The sequence below is a fragment of the Crocodylus siamensis genome, chromosome 8, assembly GCF_052110815.1.
Source record: "Crocodylus siamensis isolate JL-2025a chromosome 8, ASM5211081v1, whole genome shotgun sequence".
NCBI classification, from domain to species: domain Eukaryota; kingdom Metazoa; phylum Chordata; order Crocodylia; family Crocodylidae; genus Crocodylus; species Crocodylus siamensis.
This window is the reverse complement of record NC_143402.1, coordinates 48756171-48772556: the sequence shown is the minus strand read 5'-3', so window position 1 is coordinate 48772556 and position 16386 is coordinate 48756171. Positions and strand designations below refer to the sequence as shown.

Below are 16386 nucleotides of genomic sequence, written 5' to 3'. Positions count from 1 at the left end.
GGTCAGCGTTAATCACCAGCCTGTTCTCTAGTGTGATCACACTTGCCCATAGTTTGGTGTTGTCAGTGAACTTAGCCAGTCTGCTTTTGACACAAGAATCCAGATTGTTTATGCATACATTAAAGAGTACAGATCTCAGAATGGAGCCTTGGGGGATGCCACTTGTCACCATGTGCCATGTTGATTTGGTACCATCAACTATCACTCTCTGGGTCCAACCACGGGTCTGACCTATGAGAAATCAGCTGTTATTATTGATGGCATGGCTCTTGTACAGAGAACTGGAAAGCCAAAAACAGCGTGGATATTTGAAGCTTTGGCTGATTGCTTTGTGCAACAAGTGTTTGCCAACTATTCCAACAAGTGCAATTTAGTCAACATTCCCTTCAATAGATATATATCACCATTCACATAAGTTTCTCAAGGCTGCAGGTCCCCAACTGTACCATGAGGACATCATGGGATACCAGGACAAAGGCTTTTGTGAAGTCCAAATAGATTTTATCAACCTCTTCTCCTTTGTCCAGAGGATGTGTCATCTGGTCATAGAAGGAAATGAAATTGGTTAGGCAAGACGAACCCACAACAAATCCATGTTGGCTATCTCTCAGAACATTTCCTTCTGTTAGCCTCTTGTTAATGGTTTCTTTGATTTTTTTTTTTTTCAAGGTCTTTCTAGGGAATGAGGTCAAAGTGATTAGCCTGTAGTTCCCAGGATCTTCCTTCCTCCCTTTCTTGAAGATAAGCATAACATTGGTCTTCTTCCAATCTTCAGGTACCTCACCCGAGCGCCACAAGTTCTTGAATATCCTCACCATTGGTTGTGCTAACATATCAGTTAGTTCCTTTAGCACTCTTGGGTGCATTCCATCTGGGCCAACTGGTTTGTGGATGTCTAGCCTCTCAAGGTGTTCCCTCACAAGAACTACACCAATGAAGAGTATGTGTTCACCTTTACCCTGGTAATTCTGCGTCTTGCTAGAGAGGGTAATCCCCTTTGGCTGGTGGAAGATTGACACAAAGTGATCATTAAAGAGACTGGATTTTTCCTGGGTGCTGATTATCAGCTGCCTCATTTGGTTTAGCAGGGGTCCACTGTTGCCCTTGGTGGATTTTTTTCAACTTCCCATGTATCTGAAGAAGGATGTCTTATTGTCTTTGATTCTTATAGCCAGTTTGAGTTAGGTTTCAGTCTTGGCTTTCTTAGTTCACTCCCCAGTGCTGGATACTCCTCCTTAGTGGTGTTTCCTAACTTCCATCCTTTATAAGCTTCTCTTTTTAGGTACAGGAGGTCCATGAGTCCTACTGAGCCAAGGGGGTCACTCAGCCCTTTTGCTACCTTTCTTATGGGCTGGAATGGACTTCCCTTGCTTTTCAAGTATTGCTTCCGTAAGGAGCGTGTCATCGTGGACTCCCCTTCCTGTCAGATCAGGGCCTCAACAACTAGCCTCCTAAGCTTGTGAAAGCTGGCTTTCCTAAAGTCAAAGGTTTCTGCATTGCTGACTAATTTGCCATGGTAAACTCATGGTCACTGTCTCCCAGCTTTCCTTCAATTCTCAGGTCACTCATTAGATCATCCCCTTTGGCCAGTACCAGGTCCAGCAGCACCTTACCTCTACTTGTCTAAAAAAGTCTATGGGCCAACAAGAGCTCATCAATGCATGTGAGGAAGCTTTGCAAACTATTGGATTTGGCTGAGTGCACTTCCCATGAGATGTCAAGGTAGTTGAAGTCACCCATGACAACCATGCACTGAGAGCATGCAGCCTCTGCCAGTTCCCTAGTGAATTCATGGTCAAACTCCTGTTCCTGATGAGGTGGTCTGTAGTAGACTCCTACTGTTATATCCCCTTCAACACATTCCCCCTGTATTCTAACCCAGAGGGTCTCAGGTCACCCTCCTTGGGAGCCAATCTCTGCTTGTAGGGAACTGAACTGCTCCTTCAGATAGAGAGCTACATCCCCACCCTTTCTTGTAACATGATCCTTCCTGTACAAGGTATAGCCACACCTGTGATCCAGTCATATGTGGAGTCCCACCAGGTCTCTGTTATCCCTATGAAATGGTATTAATTTCTGTTTAGCAGAAGGGCCAGTTCCTCCTGTTTGTTCCTCAGGCTCCTGGCATTTGTGTATAGGCAAGTAAGCCTGCCATTAGAAGCCCTAGGCTTTCCTGCACTCCTAGAAGAGTCCCATCCCTGAACTGGGGTAGGAGTGAGTTCCCTTGTGTAACCTGACCAGCTGATTTTGTGGTTGATGCTTGGTGGGCTTGCATTGGTGGTTGTTCATCCACTCCCCGGCAAACTTAGTTTAAAGCCCAGTTCAGCAGGTCAGTCATTCTGGCAGACAAGAGCTTCTTCCCCATTGGAGTGAAGTGGAGGCTGTCCCTTCCCAACAAACTGCTGCCTCTCTCTCTGAAGTGTGGACGGTGGTCAAAGAAGCTAAAACCTTCACAATGGTACCAATGTTGCAGTCTTCTGTTTATTTCTTCCATTTGTCTCTCCTTCCTATGCTGGTGACCTGTAACAAGAAGGATTAAGGAGAAAATCACTTGCACCCCCAACCCTCTGAGCCCCACTCCCAGAGCCCTGTAGTCACGCATAACCCAGCTGGGGTTGCTGTGAGCCATGTCATTTGTGTCCACATGGGTGAGGAGCATGTGGTAGTGGTTGGAGGGCCAGACAAGTTTCAGGATTCTCTCAGCTACATCCTGGATACGGGTCCCTGGGAGGCAGCAGATCTCATGGGCTAAGGGGTCAGGCTAGTAGATCTCTCCTTCTGTCCCCCTCAAGAGGGAGCCTCCCTTGAAGACCACTCTGCATTTCTTTTTCGGGGTGGTTGCTGGTTTCTTTTCTTCCTCAGGTACTGGCTTTGGCAGCTGTACTGGTGCTGTGAGAAGTTTGTACCTATTGTGAAGATCTAAGGTGGGGATGACCCTGTTGCAGCGTGCCTTGGGGCCAGAGACAACCTTCATCCAAGTGACCCCTGGTTGGACTTTGTGGGAGCTCCTCTTGTCCACCCTTGTCATGCCAAGCAACTCTGTTCTTCTCTCTTCTTTCTTCAGGCAAAGAGCCTGGCAGTAGGCATTGATCTCCACTTCACTATCCCTGATGGGTATGCAGCCTAAGCACCACAGTCTGGAGCTCCCCTGTCCAGCACTCCAAAGACTCCAGTGTAGAGCAAACCTCACAAGGGGAGGTGTCATTGCTTCTTATTCCAGGCTTCTGTCATTGCTCCTGATCTCTGTTGCATTTGATGTGTTTCCTTCTGCTGTGCTGTCCCGTAGTTGAGTTTACAATCTTGAAGGCTTTCAGTTATGATTTGGATGTGTTTGCGTAAAAACTCTTGGTAGCATCTGCAGTAAGACATTTCTGGATAACGGTGTTCACAGTTTCTCTTCCTTTGCCACTTGCATTCAGAACATCTAATGCAATATCTTCTGGCACAACATCTCCGGTAGAAATAAACGACAGCTTCTTGTGGAAACCTTAAACAAGTATAACCTTGCAACTTCCTATTATAGCAATTTGACATTTTGGTAATCTTGTTTCAGTAGTGTCCTCTGTCTTTTGTTATGATTGAACTATGTTGTTGTATTCATCCCAAACATTTTGATTTGCCATCTCGGTTAGGTGATCTCTTTCATTGTAGTTCAGTTCCCATAGCCATCTAGCTGATTCCTTGCATGTTATGTTTGCTATGGCACCAGCAATTTTTCACACCTTGCTAGCATGCTGTATTGCCTGGTTGGTTGAAATGTTTACAGATGAGAGATTAGTTGTCTTGATCCCAAATCATCCTTCTACAATCTTTCAATATACCACTGGAGAAAAAAATAGCTAAACCCTTCATATATTCAAGATATACTGACTCCCATCTCATGTAACTGGTATGATTATGCACAGCTATTAGTGGAAGCATTTCTTAAAAGGCACATAAATGCTCATGCCAGTTTTCTTCACGTTCGGCCCTAATGAAGCACAAGAGAGCATTGACTAATTTCAAATAGTTCATCTAGTACTTGAATATACCTTGATGGGAGTGTTCTTCCACAGATTCTTGAAGTAGAATTACAGTCTTTTGCAGATCCACGAATAAGTCTCTCACTGCATTCCTTCCTGCCTCATAGTCATTGTTTCTGAATGCAACAGCTATGTTTGGAAAGGTGGTCAGCAACATCATAATCTAATTCAGGGGTGGGCAAAATGGTGGATCTGACTGGTAGCTGGATTCCATTTCCCAGCAGCCCTTGCCCACTTTGCTGCAGCTGGTTTCCATGGAGACCTCAGGAGTGGTGGGGCTGTGACAGTACAGGGACAGAGTTTCCATGGAGACTAGCCCCAGCAACACTGGCAGGGCCACAGCTGGACAGGGAGCTGCTCCGGGGCTGGGGCCAAAATCTTGTACTGGTGACAATGTGGTCTGTATCCCGGCCCCAGCCCTGAAGCAGCTCCTTGTCCAGCTGCGTACCCTGCCAGTGCTGCTAGAGCTAGTCTTCATGGAAAGCCTGGACCCGTGGTTTTATGGCCCCACCACTCCTAGGGTATCCATGGAAAGTGGCTGCAGTGATGCAGGCAGTGACTCCTGGGAAATGGAGTTTGTCACTGGCCCCATCTGGCCTGCAGGCTGGAATTTGTCTACTCCTGATCTAATCCTTTGCTTCAACTGGACAACCACAGAATGAATTTATCAAAACATGCCATATTACTTTACATGTTATCCTGTGTTCTCTGATAGCATGGTTGCACAACTTTCCTTTCATTATGTTGGTGGCGGTGTTTTCTGAAAATAATCTGCTTTTTGTCCAACAGTCTTCAAGTCTTGAAGTGGTGAAATGCTAACTAATTGATGTTGGGTAAACTATGATGTTATGGTGTCGCAGAGCACTCAGGTGCCCTGCGCCTGAGTAGAAATGGCTTGGGAGAGGCCCCTAGTGGCAAGAAGGGGGAGGCTCAGCTGCCAGTCACCAGGACAGCCAAACTCACAGGTGCTGGTTGCTAGGGCAACCGGTGGAGCCAGCTGATGGGAAGGGGTAGGGCTTGGCCTTTCCTAAGCCCCAGGTGTGAGGCCGGGAGGGCAGTTCCCCTCTGGCTGCCAAGGGAGGGAGAGCTCGGCCAGTGTAGACAGAAGGGAGAAGCCTGACTGCATGATCATCCCCTGATCGCTGCTATGGGTTGGAGTATTTCCCGGTAGGGATTGAATGTTGTTTGGCTGGACGGTTTAGCTTTTATGTTATAGCTTGGGGGGCTTTGTGTTTTTTGTGTTTGCTGTTTTCACAGGAGGACCGGGTAAAGCTATTAGGGGTTGGAGGAGGCCTCATAGGGGCTCCACAGTAGCGTGGAGTCCCTGGCGCCAGAGAGGGCACAACATTTGGGGTGCATTGACCCCAGCCCTAGAGAAAGGGGGCAGTGAGGAGCCCAGAGAGAGGGCCACGAGGAGAGAGAAGCCCCAGAGAAGGAGGGCAGGGCAAGCCCCGGTGCAAGAGAGGGGCTGCGAGGAGCCCCAAGGAGGTAAAAGAGAGGGCCAAGTCACTACAGGGCCCAGGTCAAAACCACATCAGTACCATCTGCGAGGCTTGGGCTGCGGTGTAGGGGAGCAAAAGGAGACGCAGATAGCACCGGTGCATAAAGTGGGCAGCCTCCCGCTAATTACATCAATCAATTAATCAATTAAGATCAAGGCATGGCAGGTGAGTAAGCAGGTGGTTGCTCCATAGCAGGAGGGTGGAGTCACCAATAGAAAGGCTCCAGTAGTGATACTCCTGTCACATATGGCTACCTCCTAGATGAATGATTATGTCTTCACTCTTCTGGCTGAGTGCACACACATTCATTCATTTTGCAATACAATTCCCAATCAAACATTATGACTGAGTGCTGTTATCCCAGGAACCCTGTAATAATCCCAGGAATTGTTTTACATTACATGATGACAGATGTCATACTCAGATGTTGGTGCAGACAGTATGGGACAAAATCCAACAATCAATAGTGGTGAAATATCAACAGTAAGAAACTGGTTAAATTCTGTCCACCCTAGCATAATAACGTTTTTTTGGTTGTCAGCTGATGTTCTCCCCAGTATCCATGGTAGTTTTGCTGACATGTCTTGAACAACTGTGTTTTCAAGCTTTTTATTTGTGTTACTACTACCTGTACTATGGACGGTTGATTTCAGTGACATGTTACTGGTCATCATCACTGGAATGACTTTGTTAAATTCAGTTGCTACACCTTTCCAGGTTCTTTTCCTTCCTATTACGTTGGTATTTTCTTGAATTTCAACTGGTTTTGATGGTTCTCTTTGAAATGCTAGAATTTGCATTGCATGAAATGTTTGTTTTGCATCCAATGTCTCCTCCAAGATGCCAGTGTCTGACAAAAAACCAATAAAATAACCAGGAATGAGATTCCTTGGGATAACAACTCCATTTTCCCTAAATTCCTTTAAGTTTTTCTAAGCAATGGTGGTCTCAGTGTGAAGAACTATGTCATATGTATGCTGAATCCAGCAGTGTGGAGACTTTTTACCAGCTTCTTAGATGTAGTTGCATGATGCATCAATAAGCCTAATCCATTGTGTTTTGGCATTAGGAGCATTTATACTCATACTTTTTTTTCCCAGTGATGCACCGGAGATCCTCTGCTTTGGAGCAGACTGATTGAGTCTGCTCAGGTGAGGTGAGCTGAGGTGAGCTGCACTGCACCACATGCAGTTGTATAAGCAGCGAAATACATGTTGGCATGCAGAAAATGGCAGCAGTGTGCTTTTAAACTAAAGCACCTCCAAGGTGCTTTTCAAAGTGCCCAGTGCTGTGATGCATACTTGTGTAAAAATGCCCTAGCTTTTTGGCCCTTGATTGTAGGTAAACCAACTCCTGACATCTAGACACAGATGCACTGAATATATTTCTTATCTGGTCAATGACTTTCAATATCTATGTCATCATCATCATCTTCCAAACTCAAATAGATCAATGTGTAAAGACTATCAGGAACATATTTTGGGGATTGCTCTTCATTCAAGTTGCTGCATCCCTTGAGTGCAGCATAGTACAAGTTTCATGTGTCCAAAACCGCCTCTTTGAACTGCTGACCAAAGGCTTTCTCATCATTTATATGCAAAGTTACAACTGCTTGTACAGCTTTACCAGTTGTCATAGTTCAAAAGAAAAGGAGTGGAAGATTTGCATTTCTTTGATGCTGAAACTGAATTTTAGTAAGGCTGAAGTTTGTGCTTCATTTGCTTCAATGGGGTCAGAAGACATTCACCACCATCTTCTTCTAAATTGCAATATCTTTCAAGTATATTTTTTCAAACTGTACACTTTTTTCCACGCAAAACTGGCATCTAGTTCATCAATCACTTGATGCCATGTCTTGCTTCATGAGAAAGAAGAATACTTTCTTGCACAATATACATATGCAAATAGGAATGAGAGACTTGTTGCTTCCATTGTTCCCCCAACCTGGATTCAGGATGGTCACATGCCTCAGCAACTATTAGATCTTTTACACCAGCTTGGCAATGCAACACTTCATTGTTTTCTATCAGCTTGCATACTTCATAGGCTGATTCAAACAACACCACTTGACTCAGTTTCTTCTTCTTAGAATGTTTCTGGCAGAATATGCACATCCTCCAGTGAACTGCTGGAGTACATGATCTATTTGATGTCCTAATGTGTTCTTCACTTGATGTTGTTGGCAGGATTTCCCTTTCATATTCTATTTTGTGTGACGTTCTTAACTGTCTCTCAGTGTGTCCTTTGTGTGGAAAAGAACTGTAGCAAGAATGGTGCCAATAGAGGCTTTGGAATGTTGCCACACAGGTTCAACACACCATGATTTTATCTCAAGAATACCGCCATAACAAGTAACAAATTCAGAAATGGTCCTACACTAAACCAGTGCCTCATTTATTCATGCAATTCCAGTAGGTGTACTTGAGCTAATCATTGATGGCAAACCTACTTCAAGACATATGATGCATCTTATAGATTCCAAGTCATAGCTACTGTGCTTTGCTGGACTCAGTAATGCTGTTGGCTCCATTATGACATTTTCTTAAGGGTGGTAAGGGTGCAGCTCTTGTTGATAATCTGAATTAGAGGTGTTCATGTCAAGGTAATATGAAACAGAACAGAGTTGATATAGCAACTTTGCAAACCTTTTAGGTATCTAATAATGAACAAAACTGTAAATTGATGGCAGCCATATTAGAATCCAATATGGTTTCCACAATGGAAATATTATGATTGATCTCAGTCCATACAATGTTGGTTCCATCATTGGAATTAATTTTCTGTCACTACTGGGGGCTGAAATTGACCCAAATGTGAATTCACAAGTAGTCATCATTGATTCCAATATAGTGGCTACTTGCCACGTTGACAACATAGCTTTTCTGGCACAGGTAGACCATCTATACCTGAAACAGTGTTTCTGCTTGTGGCAATGAATTGCTTATGGAGTAACACATTTACCTTTTTACTGTACTATAACAAACATATTCTGATTTGGCCTGTGTTCTGCAAATGGAGACGAGATTTACTTTAAAATGTTTCTGTTCAATTAAAGTCATCAGCTAAAACAGAAATTAGAGACTGACAAGGCTGGAATTACTACTTTAGCATTTATGTTTGATTGCATTCTTTACTCATCAAATTTGTATTTATTGCAAATATGCCCCTTAAGATATGGACAGAAAAAGACTATGGTGATTTAAAAGGGCAGCAACTTTTTCCTGTGCCTTCCCTATCCTGTGTTATGGAAGCTAAACTCTGCTACTTCAGTAGTCGTTACATTCAGGACTATATTTCCCTGGTCAAACTTCCAACTATTGCTGGACATAGTAGCCATAGGAAACAGTTCCTATGGATCATGAATCTCCCACTCCTGATCTCATTAACTCAGTATGTTTTGTTAATCTGTGTGTTCTCTTAAAGTAACATTTGAGGTTTTATTTTTGCCTCCTATTCAGAAAGCAATTTTTTAGTCAATAGATATTCATTGAAACCTTCCAAACAATAAAAATATAACTTTTTAACTAGTAATTATGTATGCTTCAATTTAGCTGCCGCATCAACCGTATTCTAGAATCACCCAGAGGAAATGCTCTCCTTGTTGGTGTAGGTGGAAGTGGCAAGCAGAGCCTGACAAGACTTGCAGCTTTCATTAGTTCATTGGACGTGTTCCAGATCACTCTGAAGAAAGGTTATGGGATCCCTGACCTGAAGGTAGGAGCTTTTGAAAGTGGGAAGAAGCAGAAAACAACATTTCTTCCTCTGAAAACTTTGTCTATACTATGTTTTGAATGCTCACAACTTGATGTTTGTTCAGTGCTTTGGAATTGTACAGGGCTACAGAATTTCCAGCAGAATAATTAATTATTTATAATTAATGGAATCAAGAAACTATAATCAGCTGGGAGGAATCTATCACAGAACATTATAAGTAAAAAGGAAGAATTTACTTACCTATATCTGGTCTGCCTTCCTGTTCTTAGATGTTATAGGACAGGGTTGTCAACAGGCTGGATCTGGCCCACAGACCTATCTGTTGCCCCATGGGGCTCCTAGAAGAACTGAGGATTTGGGGGCAGGGGAGGTGGTGGGAGGGACCTCCACTGGATTCCTAGATGTGGGACTCTATAGGGGAAGTGTGTTGGGGGCAGTGGGAGAGGGGAAGGGGTAGAAAAGGCAACCAATAGCTGTGAGGTGTTCCTTTGTCCAGATCCAGCTCAGTGGAGTTTGACACCCCTGCTGTAGGAGAAGGTGAGAGAAGTACATAGTTCTCTGTAACATCCATCCTGGGACTATTTTATGTACAGGCAACCGGGGACCAGAAAACGATAAAATGGAATGGCTTTGCTGCATTTAAACTCAATCATTTATGAATGTTTTATCTGCTTGTAAATGATGCTGATAAAACCTGTTTTTGCAGTAATACCTAGCTCTTATATGGTGCTTTTCATTGGTATATTTCAAAGCAGTTTTCAGTAGAGGTTAGTACTGTTATCCCTAAACTGGTTGTTGCCTTTCTCTTTGGTTAAGTAGTCTGTTCTGTCTATAAAAGGTATATTTGGATTTTAGTATTTATAAATTGTTTCAGTTTCTGCAAAGGCATAATATAATGTGATGGTTTTTTCACTCTGCACCCATTGTAGGAGAATTTATGACATATGAATTTATTGGTTTTTCAGGTATAAAAGAGCAAAATGGCAACAGATCATTCAGTCTCCACTGCCCATTAATGCACAAATATTTATGGTGAATAGCATAATAGCAGAAAAAGCATTTACTTCCTGAAGCACTACAATTATTTAGAAGCAAGTTGGAGTATTACCTTCAGTTTCCATAGCATCATTTTGACACAAATTAATAGAAAAGCCAATTCCAATTCTACAAAATAGATGTGTTTCTATAGCTGAAGTGGAAACAGTTTTCTCTTCGTAGCTTAGAAGGTGACCTTTCTATCAATGAGGGAAGATATATGTTGTAATCATTAAGGCCCTATTGTTGCAAACTATTTTATCATCCCATAAAAGTTTGAAAAAAAATCCCTTATTTACATTAGGATGAAACAAAGATCTTTGAATGAAAGGAAGGCCAGTGCATCCATTTCCTGTATAGGACACTGACATTCAAATTCTTGTTCAAACCCAGACTGAGCAAAAACTTTAAGTTATATTGGTCATTTTTGGTAGAAATGTTTTATTTCTTTGGCTGTTGATTATTTTGGGATGAGTACATCTCTACCTTGCTATTCCTAGACCAAAGAAACATTTCTTGTCAAAATTGCTATGTACATTTCTGCAAAAATGGATTCAATGGATTGTCATTTTACAGCTAAAATAAATCTTTATTTATTTAATATTTAGATTTTTATCCCACGCTATGCAAAAGACTGAGTGGCTTGACTGCCTTTAAGTGGAATCCCAATGAAAACAATGCAGAAGTTGGATTTCCCTCTTTAGTGGAGTGACTAGTTTGGTAGAGGAGGGGAATGTAGTAGAAATAATATACTTGGATTTGAGTGGGTCTTTTGGTGCTATCAGACATGAGATTCCATTAAAAACAAAACAGAAGAAATAGGGGCTAGATAGACCCCTGTGAAAGGGGTCTGCTTAAAAAGGAGGTCTGGCAACAAGTTTAGATGCTGTCTGATCTGTGTCATGGTACTTACTGCATTGTTTAGAAGTCAGAAAGCCACAGGTACAAACATTTTTTTCTAGGTCAGGGTTACTCAGAACTCGGCTCTCCCAATTTTTATATGAATATGCTAACTATTCAGCTATTGGGCTAAAGTATGAGAGTGCTCTTAGAATCATATAAAGTTACAGTTGGAAGGAACCTCAGGAGGTCATCTAGTCTAACCCCCTTCTCAAAGCAGGACCGTCCTCAGTTAGATCATTCCAGCCAAAGCTTTGTCTAGCTAGCTTTTGAAAGCCTCCAAGGGTGGCACTTCCACCACTTCTCTGGGTAACCTGTTCCAGTGGCTTACTACTCTCCTAGTGACACAGTTAAGTGCCCTCATTGCCAGGAAACAGAATCGTTACCTTGGCATAAGTGCCAATAATGTCACTTAGATTACTAAAAACTGCCACATAGATGATCAAAGGGAAACAACTCTAGCCCTTGCAGTTGCAGCATCCCTAGTACCACTCAGAGCCCAGAGGTTTGCACTGGAATCTCTGAGTTAGCTGAAAAACAGGTAAAAATTATATGTAAGCAGTTGCTTAGTTATTAAGTAGAGGGCCATGTTCTTTGTTTATTCTTGTAAATCTGTGTGACCTCATGACATGTTCTACTTTGTTTGATATTTTTCCTAGTGCTGCATAGTCATAAATGACATGGTATGAGGTACAAAACTACAGGTGTTGAAGAAAAAGTCTCAACAAACCTGCTACTAGATGAGCATTAAAAATAACCTGAAGGTTTCAAGACTTCGTAGGAGAAATAGTCACAGCATCTCTGTTTCTGCAGAGCCTAGTATAACAGAACTGTGTCCCCTCAGGATACATCACTGTGCTGCTCACAAAACCCTTTCTGATATTCAGAGCTATTGCATTGATTTGTATCCTTAAACTCAAGCCTTTGTCAGTTGAACTGCATAATTTGCTTTCCATTATCAGTGAAACATGCAATAAAAAATGAGTAAAACAATAAAAATATGTCCCAAATAACAGAGAGAGCATTTGGTTCAGGAAGCTTAAGTTTTGCAAATATGAGCTGCATATCTTTCTAGGGCCATCTAAGCAGAGTCTGTTCAGAAGTTCCAGTCCTGTTTTATCTTTTGGAAGCAACTGTTTTTTGTTGCAGTTCCCATTTTGCTGTAATTTCTTTGCAAACCTGTCCCTCTGCAGTGCCAAATATATTTCAATAGAGGAGATCACATGACTATGATAGAAATCGAGCTATCTTGGAGAGAGAGGGGGCATCTAATATATGCTATAGAATCTGTTTGGATATGCACTGTTACTACTAGAAAGGGATGAAGGAAGGAAGACAGTACAAGTTAACAAGCCTGACTGGGAAGAAATATTATTAATTGTTCACAGCATAGAAAAATAAATTAGATAGTGAAGAACATCTTTTATAATATTTATATAGTTTCACTCCTCTGCAGGCTATTCTTTAACTGAAACTACCAAGGTGTGGTCTGCTGGAACCATGCCAACCTCAGTGCTCTTACCTAAGAAATTATTTGTTTTATTGGTATGCATTTATTGGGGAAACAAGGAAGAACTATGGAATAAGGATGGAAAGGAATTGGCTATCCATGTACTTAAATCATCTTTCTAGTACAACTCACTTTATTCCCACCACATATATGGCCCACCATGTTCCATAATTTGCCCCAAACCCAGACTTTACTTACTCTAGCTGTAGCCACTGCTTGAATTTCACTGTGAAAAGAGTCTCCACAGTCTAGAACTATCTACGCTTCAGGCTACTCTGGAATTTTAGCATCTATTTCAGCTGAGAAAGCATCAGTGCTTCATCTTCAACAATATTCAAAAAAAAACTTTAAATAGACCATTTTATGAATAAAATAATTCAGAACATGATGACATACTTTGTGTCTCAGCTCCTTGGGGAAGGGTCTGTCTTTTTCACAGCACTGAGCACATTGTCAAGGTTTACTACAACAGCAATGCTTTTTTTAACAGTGTCCTTAGAGAGGTCCAGCTATGAAGGTGGAAATGATTCAAGGAACAAACTTCATGATGATTTATTGTTATTGATTTTTTAAATTATTATTATTTATTTAATGGAAAGATTTTTCAGGGACTAACTTCCCTCTTGAAATGTTCCAATTGAGAAAACAATATGTAAATGAGACATTGAAGCAAATAACAACAAACTGGTTAATCTTTTTTTAATTTCAACCTACAGGCAGACTTGGCAAGCCAGTACCTTAAAGCCGGAGTTAAGAATATTGGCACTGTATTTCTTATGACTGATGCACAAGTGGCCGATGAAAGGTTCTTAGTGCTGGTGAATGACTTGTTAGCTTCAGGTACATGCCTCATTGACTATTTCTGATTTCCTTTCCCATGTAAATGTGTACACTGTAATGTCTGTAGCCTTTACAAGGAATTCTAACATTTGTTAAAAGGAATAAAATAAGGTGCAAAAAATATTTGGACATCCTTTGAGCAGGTGGGGTTAGGTATTGAGGTTTTGCTTGGGGTGTCTTTTGGGGAATTGTTTGTCATTTGCTATTTCATTTTAATATTAATCATAGAATCATAGAAGTAGGGTCGGAAGGGACCTTGTAGATCTTCAAGTCCGATCCCCCGCCTGGGCAGGAGAAAAACTGGAATCAAACGAGTCCGACCAGGCAGGCATCAAGCCTCTTCTTAAAGACCCCCAGGGTAGGAGCCAGCACCACCTCCCTTGGAAGTTGGTTCCAGCTCCTAGCCGCCCTGACTGTGAAGTAGTTCTTGCGGATGTCTAATCTAAACCTACTCTCCAACAACTTGTGGCCATTATTCCTTGTTATGCCAGGGGGCGCTCGGGGAAACAGTGTCTCCCTCAAACCCTTCTGGTCCCCCCTAGTGAGTTTATAGACAATCACCAGGTCCCCCCTCAACCTTTTCTTGTGAAGGCTGAACAGGTTTAGGTCCCACAGTCTTTCATTGTAGGGTCTGCCCTGTTGTCCCTGGATCATGCAGGTGGCCCTCCTCTGGACCCTCTCCATGTTGTCCACATCCCTCCTGAAGTGCAGCGCCCAGAACTGGATGCAGTACTCCAGCTGTGCCCTGACCAGTGTCGCGTAGAGGGGAAGGATCACCTCCTTGGCCCTGCTTGAGATGCACCTGTGGATGCACGACAAGGTCCGGTTAGCCCTGCCAACCGTGACCTCACATTGTCAGCCCATGTTCATCTTGGAGTCAGTAATGACTCCAAGATCCCCTTCTGCCTCCATGCTCTTCCCATCTTATAAGTGTGCTGCTGGTTACTACTGCCCAAGTGCAGCATCCTGCACTTGTCAGTATTGAAACGCATCCTGTTTATGTTAGCCCACCCCTGCAACCTATCCAGGTCTTGCTGCAGTCTTTCCCTCCCTACTAGTGTGCTCACCTCACCCCAAATTTTGGTATCATCAGCAAATTTAAACAGGTTGCTTTTCACCCCATCATCCAAATCGCTGATGAAGAAATTGAACAGCACAGGCCCAAGGACCGAGCCCTGGGGGACTCCGCTACCCACTTCTCCCCAGGTTGAATATGACCCGTCCACCACCACCCTCTGAGTACGTCTCTTGAGCCAATCTGCAATCCATCTGACTGTGTAGGCATCAATGCCACAGTCGCCTAGTTTTTTAATGAGGATGGGGTGGGAGACGGTCTCAAAAGCCTTGCTGAAGTCTAGAAAGACTACGTCCACGGCAACACCTGCATCCATTGCCTTTGTGACCTGATCGTAAAAGGCAATCGGGTTGGTCTGACATGACCTGCCCCTGATGAAGCCGTGCTGGTTGCCCTTGAGCATCATTCCTAAAGCTGGCCCATCACAGATGTGCTCCTTGAGGATCTTCTCAAAGAGTTTCCCTAGGATTGAGGTAAGACTGACGGGCCTATAGTTGCCCAGGTCCTCTCTCTTCCCTTTTTTGAAGATGGGGACCACGTTAGCTATCTTCCAATCATCTGGCACCTGGCCTGAGCACCACAAGCGCTTGTAAAGCCGTCCCAAGGACCCTGCAATAACCCCAGCTAGCTCCCTCAACACCCTGGAGTGGAGAGCATCTGCTATTTTGAGAGCGATCTATTTTTATTATTTATTTTATTTTTATTGGATGCTGCTTTGAGCCTTATTTGGGAACAGTAGCATATAAATCAAAGAAATAAATAGTTATGTCAGCTAAACCATGAGAATAGAAGTAATGCTGATATCTTTTTACCAGGCATATGCTCCATCATCTAATACAGAGGTGACCAGCCTGTGGCATGTGTGTCACAAGCAGTCTCTACACGTGGCATTCAGCTGAGCAGGGAAGGGACAGACAGCACAATAGCAGGTAGAGTGGGGAGCATATAAAGCAGAGCAGCAGATTTGAAAGGGAACATGGGGCAGGAAGCAAAAAGCACAGCAGTAGATTGGGCAGATAAAGGGGATCAGTGGCACTTGAGGAAGATACGCAGCTAATTTGTGGCATGACTGCCCAAAAGATTGGTCCCTACTGATCTAACAGATTTTTGTTGTCTCAAAAGTATCATACCCAGTCAATTAATTTTCTCTATATATGCATGGCATTTTTAAATTTTGCTTCTAACTGTTAAATTACAGCACTGTGGCAATATGTCAGCAGATTGAGCCAAAGGATGGAGATAGACATTGAAGTGTTTCAAATTTCAGTGAATGCTTTCCTATCTGCTCTGCCTCCACTTTCCCAAAGCATCTCCTGCTGGAACCCACAGATAAGACTTGGACAAGTAGCTAGAGATTCAGGTTGGGGCGGGGGAGGGTCACAGGGCCTCCAGTCTTTTGGCTCTGGTGGAGACAGTGGAGGTTGACTAGACAGGAGAGCAGTGGGGCAATGGAGGAAGACTAGACAGAAGAGTGCTCACTGATACAGTACCCAACTCATCGTAGGGGGACGGGTAAGAGGAAAGTGAACTACTCTGGGATTCTGGAGGGTCCAGGGTGCCCTGTCACACGTCACGGAGCGTGCAGACATAAGAGGAAGTGCTTTATTTTCTAAATACGGCCCACTGGCCAGATTTGGCCCACCAATTAATTGGATCCACCCCACAGGTATATGCCCACCAATTGATTACATTTGGCCCACAGGTTCCCCAGGAAGCTGAGCCCTGCCCATTCCCACCTGGGCAGCCCACACCACTGGGTTCCCTCCCATGCCTGGTTCTGGCTAGCAT

At 43.2% G+C, this 16386-nt stretch overlaps 1 protein-coding gene across 1 annotated transcript in view; it reads left to right on the top strand.

Moving 5' to 3' along the window:
* DNAH9 (dynein axonemal heavy chain 9) overlaps positions 1-16386 on the top strand; it is a 480799-nt gene that overhangs the window by 255033 nt on the left and 209380 nt on the right. The window contains exons 44-45 of the mRNA XM_090059292.1: positions 9076-9238; positions 13400-13523. Of these exons, the coding sequence (XP_089915418.1) occupies positions 9076-9238; positions 13400-13523 (287 nt within the window). The remainder of the gene's footprint in view (positions 1-9075; positions 9239-13399; positions 13524-16386) is intronic.